Source organism: Sphaeramia orbicularis, chromosome 3 (assembly GCF_902148855.1).
Source record: "Sphaeramia orbicularis chromosome 3, fSphaOr1.1, whole genome shotgun sequence".
Classification (NCBI taxonomy): domain Eukaryota; kingdom Metazoa; phylum Chordata; class Actinopteri; order Kurtiformes; family Apogonidae; genus Sphaeramia; species Sphaeramia orbicularis.
Genome location: NC_043959.1, coordinates 43,099,270 through 43,116,862, shown reverse-complemented (window position 1 = coordinate 43,116,862; position 17,593 = coordinate 43,099,270). Strand labels below are relative to the sequence as shown.

Sequence of the window (17,593 nt, the reverse complement as noted above, 5' to 3'; positions counted from 1 at the left end):
GAGGCAAAATGAGCATGAAATGAAGCAAACTGACCAAAATTGTATGGCCTCCTAATTTTGTCAAGCCTTTTTAGTAGAATAAATATATCATCGTCGTCCTAAAATAATTGCCTCAGTCATTTTTTTCCCCCAGATTTTTTAGGAAACACAAAAAGCTTTACTCAAGAAAATGAGTATTTGATAATTTGGGCAAAAAAGACGTTTTTGTCAAAGGCAGGTAACAATATTAGTTGATTAGTCCTATGAGTTTTGAAGAAATGAATGATTTGGCACTTCAGTCTTTTCAGTTACACTAAGTGTAGCTGACTAATTTATCAAGAAAAACAGAATAAGAGGAGGGAGGGAGGGAAATCTTCGAAGTCTCAGTAGGAGTGAAAATAAGGAGGGCCACATGGAGATACCAAAACCTATCGTAGTGACAGTGTGCATGGAGGTGTGTGTATGTGTGGTTTTGCATGTGCATGCACCAGGAGGGAGGGGGAGAGGGGGGTCAGGGAGTGAAGCAAGGTTGAGCTACTTTTATGCACTTGTTGTGAGCCATTTTGGACCAGAGGGTCTGTGAAACGCCTAAAATGTAAATGGACTGGCAGTTGTTGGAGAGTCAGAGAGAGAAGGGGAGGGGAGGAGGGGAAGGGGGAGGGGGGTTCAGAGAGGCCGAGGGGGAGGAGAGTCAACACGAGGAGGAGAGAGAGGGAGGTGAAAGGGCGTGTGCAGCAGGTGCTACGAAGAATAAGTGTAGTTTGTAGGGAGACATGTCACAGAGCCAGCTGGAGACGACAGACAGACAGTAGGACAGAGGAGGAGAGGGGTTTAGTGTGTTGTATTTAACATGTTAACAGAGACTAGAGAGACCAAATAACATGTGGTCATTTCATCCAGTCCATTAGGTGACAGGGAGAGGGAAGAGGATTTTTTTTTTGGTCTTTTTTTTGTAAGCTTACTTTCATTCTTCATTGTACTGATGCTGTCTGCCTGGCTTCCTGTTTAGTTAGATACTTTTTCAGCCATCGCTTTCTGATGGGGGCGTAGGAGGGTGAGAGTGTCAGAGAAAGTGTAAGAATAGCACAAGCCCAGGCATTCAATTGCTGGAACCAATACACTTGCTGTGCACGAGTGTCCTACCTTTTTAAGTATTGCGGTGGCACTTGTGTAACACAGACAGAAGGCAATGTTTTCTGAAACAAAAATGGAACTATGTGTCTGAGACTGTAACTAGGTTTCTACTCCAGGTGTTGCATCGAAGAATGACTGAGGATACTTCTTAACTGAGGATATTTTACATGGAAAGGATTATTTAGCTGGTTCATGATGGTTTAGCGGACTTCTGTCTTTCTTCTTCTTTTGTTACTGCCTGTTATTGATGTGCTGCTAAAGCCACATCTTGGAAGTAGCTGGTTTTCAGTGATCCCCTTGAGAATAAGTCTCAGGTCTGCACATCTGCAGATGTAAAATAATAATTTGCTTTGATTTTAAGCGGAATTCATTTGGTTTCTTTCTAAACACTTCATGTTTACTGCCATAAACATGAAGTGTTGTTGTACTGCAGGGAGGCTGAGCTGAAGGCATGACTCCTGATGTGAAAGACTCCCTTTCACATTAAAAAGCAGGAAGCTATTTTGTGTTGGAGAGTTTTTAAGTTAGCAGGGTGTCACATTTCCTCACTTATTTTGTTGGTTTTAAGAGACTGAATATGTCCTCTGCATGCTTTCAAACCATGTTGATGTTGCACAGTTGGAAATGTAGATTTTTGTCAAACAACAGCCTATAAGGTAGCATGTAACACAGCTTTTGTCAATGTACCAGTTTACGTGGTCATAAAATGAGCTGCTTACTGTATTTTATGTCCTTCATAAACAAGTCATACTCCATGTAATTGCTTAAGTCGTTAATAAATTGATAGGACCTTTCCTATTGTTGTAAAAGGCCAAACAGGGTTTGCATCTCCGTTCCTCAAATAGCTCAGGGCATGACTGGAGCAAATGTTGGGCAGCAAACGTTCAACTCCAGCAGCACCTGGTCAGAGACATGAGTCTGCTGAACAGGAGCACAGCTGCTGGCTCTGCTGGAGAGGAAAACAACCACTTACTTATAAGGAGAACGTCATTACATTCAACAGTTAAACACATATAACAGACTGAAAGGACATGTATAGATGTGATCTTTTACCCTCTATGTCCATCACAGCAAATAAAAGAATGACATGATTCCAAACACCTGACCTTCTTCATCTGTACTTGACTCGTGCTGATAGAGCTGGTTCCCAAATGCAACAAGCACTTCCCATTTAGAGCTCATTACATGAATGTGCTGCTTTCTCTGGATCTGTCAGTAAGACAGAGCTACTGATTCACATGTTAATCAAACAGTCATCAACAGCTAAACACAATTAAATATACAGCTAATTATAACTTATCATTAGGCACCCTTTATTTTAGTATGGTGGACTGAAAGAATGCTGTACATTTATCATCTGCAGGGAGGAGTGAGCCCTGGGTGAGCCAACAGCGCCATCTACTGACAGCCTTACTAACTGCAGGCTGCTTCATGACCACCAATAGTACCAGTACCATTATTCATAACTGGATGTTGAGATTAGAAGCCAATAAAGTGTCAAAAACTACCTTTTCTCAACAACAAGACAACACTGTAGTTCTTGTGACTCACATTTTATACTGATTTCTGAGCTTGTTTTCTTAATCATAGGCATATAGACATTAGTATTTTCATAAAAGTCCGATATAACCCAGAATGATTTTCTGATCATTATTCCCACAGATATAGATGATGAAACAGATACTGTCCCTGGTATAGAATCCAAAATGTTAACAATTTTTGGTTTTGGGAGAACCCAATCCACATTAACCGATTTTGCGCCTGAATATTTTCATACAATCAACAATTTAATCAAATATAATAAAAGAAAACATGGTCATTTTGAGTGCTCTAGTTTGTTAACTGTACATGAAGGTGAATAAATCAAGTGACACAAAGCTCCAGACAGAATGGACTTCTCTGCCTATGATCAGCATCCCTCCATCTACTCCTCTTACTGTAACATCCAATTAATTTTAATATTTTCAGAGTACTGCAATGTTCCTCATAGTGTTGTTTAGTCTTTTGTCATGAACTAATGTCCCGTAAATATTCTCTGAACTAGTAACAATTTAAAACATTTTATATTTTATGTAAGTGTCGAAGCAGACAATTCTTCAAAACTCTTTTTTTTTAACAATCACCAAAATGCTTTACACAAACCATAATATTCTGTTTCATTATCTTTCCATAGATCTCTAATAATTCAACAACCACATGAAAAAGTTTCATACATCATGTTCATCTATAATCCATAAAGGTTTAAAAACATTCATGTCTTTTGTCAGAGATTTTTAATCACATCAGAACGTTACAACAGTTTTTAAAGCACTGTCTGAATTTATTTTAACCCAGAGTGCAGTTCCACTAAAGGGGTAACTTATGTCTTAATGCACAAATTGCACAATTGCATTTGCTTTTACTGGGTGAGTTTTGAGGAAAACAATGACACCCTTTCACAGGAAACTTAACCCAGTCTGGACATGTGATTCTAAACACACCGTTCATGTGGCTGCTCAGGAAAATACCACAATAATTTCATTATAATTAATTTACATTAAATGTGAGCAGAGACAGATAAGAGAGCCCTACATTTGTTAACATATCTTTAATAAATAAATATGTACCCTCTACATATACATTTATACATGTATATAGAACCAGAAGGTGAAACTATGGTACAACATTAAAACAATACAAATGCTCAACAGCTCAATGACAGATTCATTCGTGCCCTGTTAAAATATAATCAACTTCATCCCCTATGTTCATCACTGACTTCAAGTAGTATATTTCAAGTTTTCAATTTCCATCAAAGACAGACAAGAACAACAATAAAATGTCCTGCTTGGCATGCACACATTTGCACTCTTCATAATATAAAATTAAATATTCAGGGAAAACCTTAGTGGTTATATGTCATTTTAAAGTCTGTAACAAATCAGTGAAATCAGTGTTTTAAAAATAACGTCAGTGTTTGTATGAAAACAAACCGATTTAAATATGCAGTGATTTTTGTTGTTCACCGTGTCTCATTACAGGCTCTAATCAGCCACCATGGAAAACTTCAGCATGTTCTTCATTAGGCCTGTTGCTGCAGCAAAAAAGTGAAATCATTTGCTTAATTATTACCAAAAATAAATGTGTTAACAGCAGCAGAACTCACATCTGATGTCTAAGATCTTGTCCTTTCTGAGAAAAATCCAGGAAATTAAGCCACAGATACTGTTGTTGAGGATTTATCTTAAACAAATGCAGTGCTTTTAGGAAGAGCGCCAACAACAGGCATGTATGGTCAAAAAGGAAAAATAAAAAAACAGCCCAGTTTTAAGTGGGTAAGTGAGTTTCTAAAGGCCAAATATTTACTGATGAGTGTTTAGCCCACAGAGCAACACTGAGGATGTGGAGCTTTCATACTGAATCCATCTGTCATGAAGAGATAAACAGTTTGCGGATAAAAATCAAAACTTGGATGTAATGTATACCTTTTGAGATGATGGGTTAAAATGGCAGCTAAAATATTCTGACATTTTAAGCCGATACCATTCCCTTTTTCTTGCAAGAGTAGAAAACTTGTCATAAAAAGAATCGACGCTGAACTAACCATGAATCATTAAGAACACATCCCAACAACGTCAGATGTGCAGCACCTCAGCTCTGACCTTCTGAACTTGTATTATTTTCCATCAGACAGTGTAGATAACAATCTGTGTCCTTTTTCCACAGATATCAGTAAATAGTGTGCAGTTTATCAAACAGTGTAAATGACAAACAGCTGCTTGATTTTATAGACTTCACATGTAGGCTTTAAGTTGAAAAATCCCACACAAATACATATAATCAATATTTTATACGTCATAATTCAATGATTTTGGTTTAGTCAGGAAAATACCTACTAATGATAGTCAAGGATTTTGAACAGTATGTTAGCTTTTCCTTAAAAAAATGGCAACGATAGTCACTTGGCCATGAGTTTGAACTGGGAGGAGAGTCTCTGCCCTTTAACATCCAGCCTCTCACTCAGTAAAGTAAAGAATAACATATTTATCAAAATAAAGCTTCTTTAGGTATTTACTGAGGTGTCTTCCAGGTATTCACCATGTTCTATGCTGTTGGTTTCCTCTCAAAACAGCTTATCGTGTACAGTTTATAGCTGAGATGGAAAGGGAAATTTCAGCACTGAAGAAAATCCTTTTATGTTTCCCACTTTGTTTGCCATCTTTTCCTCATCTCTTGCCATTTTGGGCATAGTTTTTGTTTCTGACTTTGTCGTCTAGGCACAGGAGGTATTTTTATCCCCCTTTTTTTTTCTATTGAAGTCATGTCCTGGTTTCCCCCTCTTCTAATCAGATTGCATTTATTCCCTGGGCTCTCAGCGCAGAGCTCGTTTTTGCTCTTCATGGAGAAAGGCCTGTTTCTCCATCAGCCTTCTGAACAGTCCTTCTCTGTTTCCCAGCAGCTCAGTGTGTTGACCACACTCAGCTATGTGTCGCTGGTCCAGAACAGCCACGGCGTTCGCATTCTGGATGGTGGAAAGACGGTGAGCGATGATCAGGACTGTCCTCCCTGTTGGATGGATCAGAAGCACAAGAAACATGAAGTAAAAAGAAACAGGTAACTGATGACTTTGCTTTGAACAAGACAGAGTCAGATCTACCTTCCATCAGACGCTCCAAGGCCTCCTGAACCAAGAACTCATTCTCTGCATCCAATGCACTGAAGAGAGAAGGGCGTTAAGGATTTTCTTCAAAACAATAACAATGATCTAAGATCCATCTTTAACAGTTTTAAACAAGTGGTGCCAGGCACAACAAACCCCGCCCCTCACATGTATTGTATCTTATTTTGGCATCGATTCAGCTGATGTCATCATGTCTATGCATGTGGTGATGTTAGTATATCAGTTGCCTCTATATATGTGCCAAGTTTGAAGTAAATTGAAACAAAAGTTATGTTTTTATAGACATTTGAAATTTTGCCCATGATAAGTAAATGGGAGAAAAAAAAAGATTTTAAAAAATTCATAAAAAAATTTGAACTTTGACCTACTTTTCCCAAAATGTAACCACATTTATTCTGGGTCACTGGCAATCTCTAAACTCAGTTTGGTATGAATTCAACCAATAGTTTTGCTGCTACAGAAATGTGAAATTTTGCCCTTTATAAGTTCTTATACAGATCTTATAACAGTGAAGGCTCTTACCTGGTGGCCTCATCTAAAAGCAGGATTTTGGGGTTCTGAAGAGGAAGAAAAAAAACCACATTTAATATAAAAAAAAACTGATAACACTTAACAGAAAATATAAAATACAGTCTACATTCGTGAGAAACAGGGTTTCTATGAAGAGATTTTCAGATGAAAGATATGACCAGAGTTGAGGTAAAGAATCAGATTCAGAGGTAATCTACTTACATTACATCATATGTTCATATATTCCATTTTATTACTATTTCTACTTTGTGTTATTCCTTTTTTTCAACTCTTAGACATACAGTATATTATAACTGTCCTGATGAAGAACATATATCTTAAATCATAAGAAAAAAAGGATTGTGCTCATATCACTCCAAAATGTCTTACGAGAGTATATTTATTCATGTTAATTTATTATTGAAAGTATAATTTTCTAATCAAAGTCTGGCAAATCATAAACAAAAGCTTAACTACTGAAATTCTTTAAATGTCACGGTCTTCATTTTGGAGCTTGTCTCTGACTGTGGCTACGACACAGAAGTCACTCATTTAATTGACAAAAACACCTACTTGGTATATTTATGAGGAATTCTTGTTAAAAATCAATGAAAAACAGATGACTTTTCTAGGCTTTTCAGATTAGGATGAGTTCTATCAGTCGTGTATATTTACCTTCAGCAGAGCTCTGGCGATGGCTATCCTCTGCTTCTGTCCACCTGAAAAAGCAGATAAACACATCTAGTCCATATTTACATGCACATAAAACCAGCTCATCTAAGTCCTGTAAAAGGTAATAACCCTGAATTCTATAACATGGTGTAAATGCAGCAGTGAAAATATGAGAAATTAGGATACGAACAACATAAATTACGTGGATTTGGGTATTAAAGTGTGGAATACGTTTTTTTTTTTAACTTTGTTTTTGTTTTGTTTTTTTTTTAACTTTGTTTTTGTTTTTTGTTTTTTAAATATCAGACTAATAATCAGCAAATTAAATAAGCTATTGCATCTTATACAGTATGTGTGCATTACACACATGCAAATGCATCCTCTGTTATCCACAAGTGCACAAAAAAATTGCACAATTATTTTATATAAGTAGATACCTGTCTTTATGTATATATACTGTAGCTTATATGTATATAGAGTTAAATGTTTTTAAATTATTTTACTTTCTTTACATTTTTTATTCAGGGTTCCTACAGGTTTCTACAAGTTAAATTGAAGACTTTTTAAGACCACTTAGAACAGAATTTAATGCCTATTTCATGACCATACTGGCAAAATTTGTGACTCCTAGAATTTAGGAAAATGTATTTATTTACACCAATGCCTTGATTCCCACAGTTCCATCATTTCTCAACGGGGCCTGCAAAGTAAGTGGTAAATGGTTCCTAATTTCAATATAAATTGTCAGGGTGGAACCGGTGGAACTGAGTAGAATAAAGTTACTTTGCAGCTTGGCCATTTCCCACACACATTTAAGGTAGTTTATGGTAACATAACTTAAGACCTTCCATATCAAATTTAATACCTTTTAAAGATTTTTTTTTAAGGTATTAAATGCGGGAACCCTGTTATTACATTTTGTATCTGGGTGCTTCTATGAAATTGGTCCCTAAAAACAGGACAGAGGGGCTAAAAATTCAAACCAGATGTAGACTAATGTTACGAAGCAAGTTTGGAAGCTCTTTGGGTCTATTTTAAAAATACATATTTAATGAGATAAAAGAGAAACTATTTTTTAGATAAAACACATTTTTATATTATTTTTATACAAAAATCTGCATGTAACACAGTAAAAAGGATCTGAAAAATTACATGCTACTATTTTTTTAATGTCTTTTTATTCTCTCACAGGTACATTTTGGGAATCGAACTAATTATGCAAAGCAGAGTGTTTCACAAAAATAATCACTGTTGCCAAATCACTCGCGATTTATATGTGTTGTAATCTGAGTGGACACAGTGGGTTACATACAAACCCTGGAATGAGACTGAGATTCTTGAAAAACCTGCATGTCTGGATTAGAAAAACCACTAGCATTGTCACACTTAACACAGTGTCTTTATTTATAGGGGTATATAAGACCATTTTAAGCCATGTTTTTATAGGTAGCTTTTCATGTCTTAATTTTGGTCCTACTTTTGCCCCCAATATCTTACTAAAAATTCCTTGATTTTGGGATGGCTCAGAGCAAGAGCATAATTTTTTTTTTGCATTTATCTGAAATCATCATTAGGTACATCCTGGGGGGAAATATATCTAAATTTCTCTTTTATTATTGGGTCTAAAAAAGCTGGCAAAGTGCCAGGTACCAAAATAAACCCAGTTTCATAGTACCACCCTTTTATTATTTACTTGCGAGACACCACCTACTGGAAAAGAATTCCTTGTAAGTGTTTATGAACTTGGCAATTAAAGTTGATTGTGATTCTGAAGACAAAAAAGGGTAGTTTATTCCTTCTCTTTATTCCAAATAACAAAGAGAAAAGGTGATAGCGGAAGAACCATCAAAAACTTTTAAATTTTTTTCATAATTTTCATAAAATCTGATTTCCACCTAGTATTAATACTAGTATTAATTATGTCCAGGATATATTTGCTGAAATGCAGATTGTTAACAGTTCATCAGGTTCACTCTGTTTGTTTCTCACCTGACAGCAGCACTCCTTTCTCCCCGACCACAGTGTCAAATCCTTTAGGAAAAGTCTGGATGAAGCCGTAGGCGTTGGCGTCTCGGGCGGCTTGGTGGATGTCCTCTGTGGTCACAGCGTCCGGATCCACTGCACCGTATGCTATGTTGTCTCTAATAGAGCATGAAAACAGCACTGGCTCCTGGGAAAGAGGGGAGGAGAGGGAGACATGAGCAATTAAAATCAATGACTATATGAACTAAACGTAATGAAATTTGTGTTATCCGGGTTTCTGTTTTAGCAAAAATAGCTGCAAACCAACAAATAAAATGAAATATTAAAAATCTTTTAAATACCATGATAATAATATCATAAATATAACAAAAATACACAGACATAATTATGATGTGACCACCAACATCCCCAGAGGACAAGAACCAATTAAAGCATTGACTGTTACCTGGTTGACAGTTCCTATGAGACCCCGGAGCCAGTATGGATTCAGGTCCCTGATGTCATGTCCATCAATGGTGATGACTCCTGTACAAAAGGCGGACATTTAACAGGGAGAACACCTTGACAGGAAGAACACGGCTCCCAGACTGATGAAGATGGAGTACGTTTGCTCTCACCAGTATCAGGATCGTACAGTCTGAGCAGCAGAGACACCAGGGTGGACTTCCCTGATCCACTGGGTCCCACAACGGCCATGATGGAACCAGCTGGGACCAGCAGACTCAGGTTCTGGAAAATAGGAGCCTCCTTACGGGTTGGATAGGCAAAGGAAACATCGCAGAACTCTAGTCGGCCCTTCAGCTGGTCCACAGGAAGGATGAGGCCCTCTGTGCAGAAGAAAAGTTTACATCAAATTGTCAAAGAGAGGAACCACAAATAAAAATGAAAGAGTTCTGTAGAATCTCATTATGTACAGTTGAGGCTGGACATTTACATATATGTCAGTTAAACACATTTAGGTTCAGTCCTTGAACTTTGTATCTATCGAATGTCTCAATTTTCCACCACTAGACAGAATGCCTATAATATTTTTATTCTTTATGAGTAAAATATTAAATAAATAAAACCTGAAGTTGAAAATTCTCTCTACTATCACATCAAGTTAAAGCAGTACATTTAACTAACAAAGTTAATATATACTAAAATGAAATGTTCAGAACTTTCAATAAAAAATGAAGAGTTTGACTTCCAACCTCAACTGTATCATGAGTTTATGAATTTGAAAAACAACATATTAAGAGACATTTCGAGCAAAAAGCTTTACAATAGGAAAAAATATTGTCGTTTCAAGCAATAAAAGCATTTGAACACATAAATCTGACATACATTTAGTTATGAAGTATATAAAGATGCAAATGCATATTTATTAACCGTATTTTTACAAATATGTATTTTCCAATGGCCTACACTTTAAGAGGAATTAAGTGCAATTATATCTAATCTTACTTGACATAGAATATATTAGATATATTTGCTGCTTTACAGGAAACAGCAGGGTATATATTAGTGTAGTGAGTAAACTCTTCTGTGTGTGTGTGTGTGTGTGTGTGTGTGTGTGTGTGTGTTTGTGTTTGTGTGTACACACCACTTAGCGGCAGCTCAGGTTTTCTGTCCAGCAGCTCCCACAGTCTGGATCCTGCTCCAAAACCCTTCATGAGCTCCGAATAGAATGAACTCAGACCTGGGCATCAAACACACAAACACAGAGCTGTTAATAACAATCACACAGCTGTGACACAAACAGAGTGTGTGAATGTGTGTGTGTTACCTGCAATACTGATGCCCACCCAGAAGGTGTACATGAGGAATGATGACAGCTCTCCTACAGTCATGTGCTGACTGGCCATTAGAAGACCTCCTTTGTACAGCACCGACAGGATCATGAGGTTTCCACTGAGACCAGTCTAAAACAAACAAACAAACAAGCAAGCAAAAACACACACACACACACACACAGTTATGATCAGTGGTGTGTCTGCAGGAGCATTAACACCAGACAATGGTCTGAATGATCACCTGCTACATTCACTTCTACTCTCTCATGACATCTGTCTTTACCACAAACTAAAGCTCACAGAGTGTGAAGAGACAAAGAATAGAGTAGAATAACTTTGTATGGAACATTACAGACACAGGAGATGAAACATGAGGTCAACAGCTGAAAACTTATCATTTATTACATACAAAAGCTACATTGAATCTCATCTTACATTCTTAAAGCTAAAATAGTTTTATTTGACATTTTTGTTAAAATTGAAGATCACTTAAAGGCCGCCTTTTTGCTTCAGATGAATTGTAATATATTACATTTATCTGTCTGTGGAGAACAGACACAAAATTATCACTTTCACACCTCACCTTTAGCCAATGAAAGTATATTTTTCCAACATACTTAGGAACAATGTAACCCAAAAAAAAAAAAAAAAAAAAACATAGAGAAAGCATATGTTGTAAGTTCTCATTTCTTTAGTAGTGATGACAAAATCAAGTTGTAATTGCTATGAACTGCAACTTGGAATAAACTACAGTAAAATTTTTGATATTACTACATTTTCATGTTTTGAGCATTTAGAATCATAGCTGTAATTATTCTCAAGGTGTTATTATTTCATTCAATTACCTTCTATTATTTTTTGTGTCTATTTTATCTGTGTTTCTTTAATTTGGTTGTATTGCAAATGAGACTGTAAAATGAAGGTGTGAACATGCAACTTTAAATGAACATTTTACTCCATTTCTACCATTAGGGCATTTTAAATGTTTTAATTTTATTAAGGCTTTTATCTCAATATTTTAGGAGTGCATATAAAGTTTGAATAATAAAAGGAAAAAACTGGTTAATTTGCATGTTAGACACTTAGAGTCATATAGATGTCAGACTCTAAAGATGATTTGAATGTTTTCTCGGACTATTTTACAACACTTCAACACTTCATGGTGAAACATCCATTTCTTAAATCAAGACATGGCGACTGCTGTGGGATTTAGATGAAAAGCAGAAGTCAGTGTGCAACACCTGCTTTTCCAACAGTTAATGGTTAGTTTGCATCATACAGACGTACCACGCCAAAGAAGCCCGCTCTCAGCACTGCCTCCTTCTTGGCCAGATCCAGGACGTGGTCTGTTTTCTGTATGTATGTGTTTACCTCTGACAGCTCTTTACCAAACGCTCGCACTGTTCGCATGTTGCTGATGCGCTCCTCTGCCAACTACACACACATACACACACACACACACACACACACACACACAAACACGCACAATTACATTATCTTTTGGTAATTAGATTCTTAACAAAGTAAATTTACTCCATCTGCTCATTTGATCAAGTTAAATGAGGAAGTGCAAAGAACAGTCTGTGTGGCTTTAAAAACAAAATATGAAGAGTTGTTCAGTAGAAGGCTTTATTAAAATAAACATTTATAGACAACATTAATTAATAAAGAAACGTATTTTGTCATAACTGAAATTCAGACATCCTGTATATTGTTTAATCAATCCCCATAGTTCTCCAACATCACAGAATACAACAGTAATAATTATTTCCTTTACACTTCACTCCCCTGTTGTGATTTTGAGTTTGGTTTTGTACCTGTGTGGCCTGTGCTAGTGCATCCTGTGTTTGTTTGGATATGGAGCGAAGGTATCGGCCGTAGACGACAGCGAGTCCTGCCATAGGAGGAACAATCAGCAGCACAAAGCTTGCTAGACTGGGTGACACGTAAAACTAGAAAGATAACAGGAATAAAAAAAACAAGTTAGGGGAAACAATAAGGAAGGAAAAAAAGAGAAGGAAGAGAGAAAGAAGGAAATAACTGAGGTTTAAAACAAATGTCATTTCCTTTAACGTTTATTACACAGGGTAATTTACTTCCTTGAAAAGAAAAGTAATTATCAGAGGTGTGTGCTCTGTTTTATGATTTCCCATTCGGATAATCATCACTGATTGTTGTCAAGGGATAAAAACCCCGAGACGATGAAACACGAAGCTCTTTGAACAGAGCATCTAGATCCCTGTGTGTAATAACTTGTGGTTGAGGTGCTACAGTAGTTTTTCATTTACTGGTACAGGGTGTATTTTATCTAAACCTGTTTTCCAACAACCTTTATGAAGACTAAATGGAAAAACCACAGCTCACATACCAACAGCACAAACATGCATGTAATGGAAAGATACGTCACAACCTTTACAACAACTTCCCTGTACTTCACAGCTTCATGAGTATTCATCTAAATACCTGAAGTGTTTAGGATTGTAAAAATGTTTCCTCCTATCTTGCCTTTCTTTTACCTGTGTTACTTTCTTTCGTTTTTGTCTCTTTCTTATCCATGCACCAAAGTCCAAGGACAACTGATTACACAAACATACATATGATGAAAAGACATGAACAAAAGGATGTATGCAAGACATTCACTACTACTTCCTCATAGTTCATACAATCATAAATACCTTGTACTCTTGTTAAATAAGAATGGATTGTACAAATTGAACATTTTAAAGTTAAGATTACAAATTACGCATATTATTCAAGTCAAAAAGATAAAAAGTTAGAAAATATGTACATTTGCAGAGGCTTTTATTTGATTCTTAGTAGAAACTGACCAATTCATCAATTTGTGCAGCTGATGGTTAGTGTGTATTAGGGTTGAGACAGGAAATACCAGCTTTGAGAAAGGCAACACACACTTTTACTGTTAGTTTGATGTAAACTTCCACACTTACTGATGAATAACTTTGACCTCTTTAGTGATTCCAGTTTATTTATTTAGGTGTTCATTACTTTGACTGGCATTGTCAATCTAGCAGTTATTCTGTTTTCTAATTCCCAAACATTTAAGCTCAAGACTGAACAAAAAACTTTGGTGTCTTCTCAGGACTTGCTACAAGTATTTGTAATGAACTGCCATTAATCTACACTTTACTGAATCTTCCAGTGTCAAACAGTCTTATTTAAGTCACCTTTGTCTTCTTGCATCTGTCACATCATTTTAATCTTGTTGCGTCTTACACATCATTTTGTCTTGTTCTGGGGCACAATCAGGGTACTATGAATATGTAGGGTGTAAAAAAAAAAACCTTTAAAATAGACTTATTTTGTCATTTGTAGCTGATACATAACTTTTTGGGAGTCCTAAAACCAACTTTACTGTTTCTAAATGATGCCGACAAAAAAAAAAAAGAGAGAACCGATTGATTTTCATTGTTTTAATAGACTATATTTGACCACATTTACATTTTTTGTCTCATACTTTACTCACCCAAGAGTGCACTGGTTTATATCTCAACCTTAATGATTATAGGTTTTAAACATTATTTATACTTATCTAGGCATGATATTGGGATAATATCAAATCATTTGTGCTTGACAGATAATTTTGATTATCCGCCTCGAGGACTTGAGAATTTACCCTACGTAAGCATAATCACTTTATCGCACGTAACCAGACTTCCCTTTATATTGATATCCCCCAATCCTAGACAGATTAATTTTTTTTCACCAAAATTGCAGGAGTTACAGTCAACAATATACCCAACACCATGGTAATGTTAATTTTGGCAACTTCAAGTGAAAACAGCAATTTTTGATATGCTGAAAAATTTGCCAATTTTTTATGTAGGTTTTTTTTACCCTACATAACCAAGATGTTTTTTACAAAGATTTCGGTGAAAATGGCTGAAATTGACAAATGTCTTTGCATGGCCTCAAAGTACTAGAAATACCCTTTCCATCCATGTATTACACTTACATGCCAGGTAAACGTAGGCTGACTCATTATCATCTGAACAATTTTTTTATCTTACATAACAGCTTAACCATGCCCTTTGTCTTTTACAGCTGAGGCCCTAATATTGGGTGGTTAATCACTTATGTGCTTTTCCAGGTATCAGCCTTTAAATATCCACTACAGTCGACTTCTACCTCTTAGCTTGACTTAAGTGCATTAGAGTTCAATGTAAACCAGAGTTGATGATGAGGAGATGCACTCACCATCATACTGACACCAGCAGCTGCCTGAGCGACGGCTCTCAGCCCGTCTGATAGGTTGTCTGTGATTGAACGACCCACCACGGCCGTGTCAGCAGAGAGTCGGTTGATGAGTTCACCGGTCTTATTCCTGTCAAAAAAAGCCACTTCCTGTTTGAGGATGGAGGAAAAGATGGACGCACGGAGATTACGAACAATCTGCTGGCCTAAAGAGAAAAGGAATAGAGAAAACAGATGAAAATATTTTCATACTATGATAACTCTGTAAACCATTTTTAATAAAAAATTCTAAAGTAGATCATAGAAAGTAGAAATCAGTAGAAATCATAGTAGATTACAAATGGTTTTTGTTTATTTTGTTTTTTTATTACAAAGCATCATCTGGATGCTTAGATGTTTGTGCCATTAATAAGAGATTTATTAAGTAATAGTGATGAAGCTAAAAACTTACAATATTGGCAGAAATAGGCTAAAATTATGTAAAATATCAAATGGAATTCCTGATTTTGAAGGAAAAAAGTTATTTACAATAAAAAAATCCCACTTAGAATCTCATGGATTTTTTTAATGGTTAGTTTAAAAACTGTAACAACTTTGCGAATGCTCAGTTTATATCCAGATTTATTTGTTTAGATGCTTACTACATTCATATAGGTGTTCAGTAGAAACCTTACTGTATCTAATTAAGACTAATATTTGTCATACAGTTAATTTCCGAGTGTAACTATCAGTTGACCTCTATGTTTAATATAAATCTACGAACAGCAAACACTTAGGAAAAAGATAAACTGAACATGGGAACCAATTAGACTGGACCTAAGTTCAAACCTAACCAATTATAATTTTATAGCTTGTTTGTTTAATCTGCACACAAGCAGAAATCTCATTACTGTGTGTTTGTAAGAAAAGTAGATCAAGACTAAAGGAAGCCACTGCACTGAGCTGCTGGTCATCAGAAGAAAATAAAGCACTTAACTCAGACCATATGTACAGTACAGCGTGGTTTTATCAGACTTCACATGTCCAGACCTGCTTTTGTAAACGCACCCCTGTAGAGTTTGATTCTCACCACTGGACTCACCTGAGGTTTGCATGAGGTACACTCTGGCAGCATTAGCAGCTCCGCCACACAGAAACACTCCAGTGAGCATAATGCACAGCGACGTGAGAGAGGCGGTCATCGTCTCTGTGTCGGTTCCAGTTGTGTAAATGGTGTCAATCACTTGACCCAGGAGGAACGGGGCAGACATGGTTACTGCACTGGAGACGGACAGGAAGCCAACAGCAGCTGTGCAGATGAAGGAAGAGAAACAATTCAACAGAAAACCACACATCACAAACTATGACTAATAACAAAATTACCTATTATATTTCTTACTATGATGGCTTTTGTTTGACTCAGTATTTACAAGTGTCCAAACATCTTCCAACAGTACACCTTTATAAACAGTATATTCTTACAAAATGTTTCATCCTTCCTTGAAATGCAGTGGTTTGAACAACTAGAAAACCAAACAAAACTCAGAAACAGGAAACAACAACTGTTAACAAAAAAATATAAGACCTTATACCACAATCAGTTCCTGTCTGAACTAAAATAAGACTGTTCTCCTATGAAACTGAAAACAGTGATACATACAGGAGGCACCTGAAATCACTCGGGATTCTATATTTAGACAAAGCACAACTTAATAGTTTAATGTACAGACAGCAACTAAAAGCTTCTGCAATGTTTTGAACTGTAAAATGGTAGTTTTGTACTTTGATTAGTTGGATTATCAGAAAGAGAAAACAACAGAGATACAAAGGATAGGATGATAAAGTCAAAACAAGTATTTCCAACATGGTTCCAAGATGTTAAAAGACAAAGAGAAATGTCCAAAATTATGTGAAAGTTCCTTACACTTGTAAACTATTGTTGCAAATTCACCATCAACATTCTACTGATTTTCAGTTCTTTTTTTTTTGTTTGTTTGTTGACTTGAATAACTGAGTAATAGCAGCATTAATAAAATAATCAACATAATCAAGATTGGAAAATTTGTTTACTTACTATTATGACAATTATGCCTAGTGTCACTAATTTACTTTGTAGTTATTGTAGGTCCTATACTCAATTTAACAATCCCACTTCATTTTGGATCTGTGTCACAGAAACATTTTTTTTTCTATAATTGTAAATAAATCCAGTCAGTAAGGGACTAAACAATCTGAAAACAGGGAAAATCCAAAAACACATCACCATAATATCATGAATACATTCTCATATAAAATATATATTACAGAGTTTTCAAGCTGATAAAAGAACATAATATTAATATTTCTGATTCCAATAATGTTCTGGCAAAAAAAAAGATAACTAAGTGATTTTCCTTGTTTAATGTGTGTAAATGGAGCCTCTAGCTGAACTTGTAACAGATTCAGATGATAAACTTTATGATCTCCAGGGGGAAATCCACTTTTTACCTGCTAGTTTCCATCTCTCTGGATGAGCCAGCCGTAAAATCCGCTTCACATCCTCCAGGGGGACGGTGGTCGGGGTCTGTCCGTCCTCCGTGTCCTCCTTCACGGACCCGGCTGGTGTGGAGGTGGATGAGGAGCTGGCGAAGGCAACAGGTGAGTGTGTGAGTGTCCGTGGACCTCGGCCTGTGGAGGTGGGAGGATGGAG

At 36.3% G+C, this 17,593-nt stretch overlaps 1 protein-coding gene across 1 annotated transcript in view; it reads right to left on the bottom strand.

The window, feature by feature from the left end:
* Positions 1-3,681: 3,681 nt before the first annotated feature.
* Positions 3,682-17,593, bottom strand: part of abcb10 (ATP-binding cassette, sub-family B (MDR/TAP), member 10) — a 14,650-nt gene continuing 738 nt past the window's right edge. The window contains exons 1-14 of the mRNA XM_030131218.1: positions 17,392-17,593; positions 16,007-16,213; positions 14,929-15,131; positions 12,531-12,665; positions 12,001-12,147; positions 10,707-10,842; positions 10,524-10,619; positions 9,556-9,765; positions 9,384-9,463; positions 8,945-9,125; positions 6,959-7,002; positions 6,296-6,330; positions 5,750-5,808; positions 3,682-5,658 (exon numbers count right to left, since the gene is read on the bottom strand). The exon at positions 17,392-17,593 is cut by the window's right edge and continues 738 nt beyond it. Coding sequence (XP_029987078.1) covers positions 5,465-5,658; positions 5,750-5,808; positions 6,296-6,330; positions 6,959-7,002; positions 8,945-9,125; positions 9,384-9,463; positions 9,556-9,765; positions 10,524-10,619; positions 10,707-10,842; positions 12,001-12,147; positions 12,531-12,665; positions 14,929-15,131; positions 16,007-16,213; positions 17,392-17,593 — 1,929 coding nt within the window. The 3' untranslated portion in view covers positions 3,682-5,464. The remainder of the gene's footprint in view (positions 5,659-5,749; positions 5,809-6,295; positions 6,331-6,958; positions 7,003-8,944; positions 9,126-9,383; positions 9,464-9,555; positions 9,766-10,523; positions 10,620-10,706; positions 10,843-12,000; positions 12,148-12,530; positions 12,666-14,928; positions 15,132-16,006; positions 16,214-17,391) is intronic.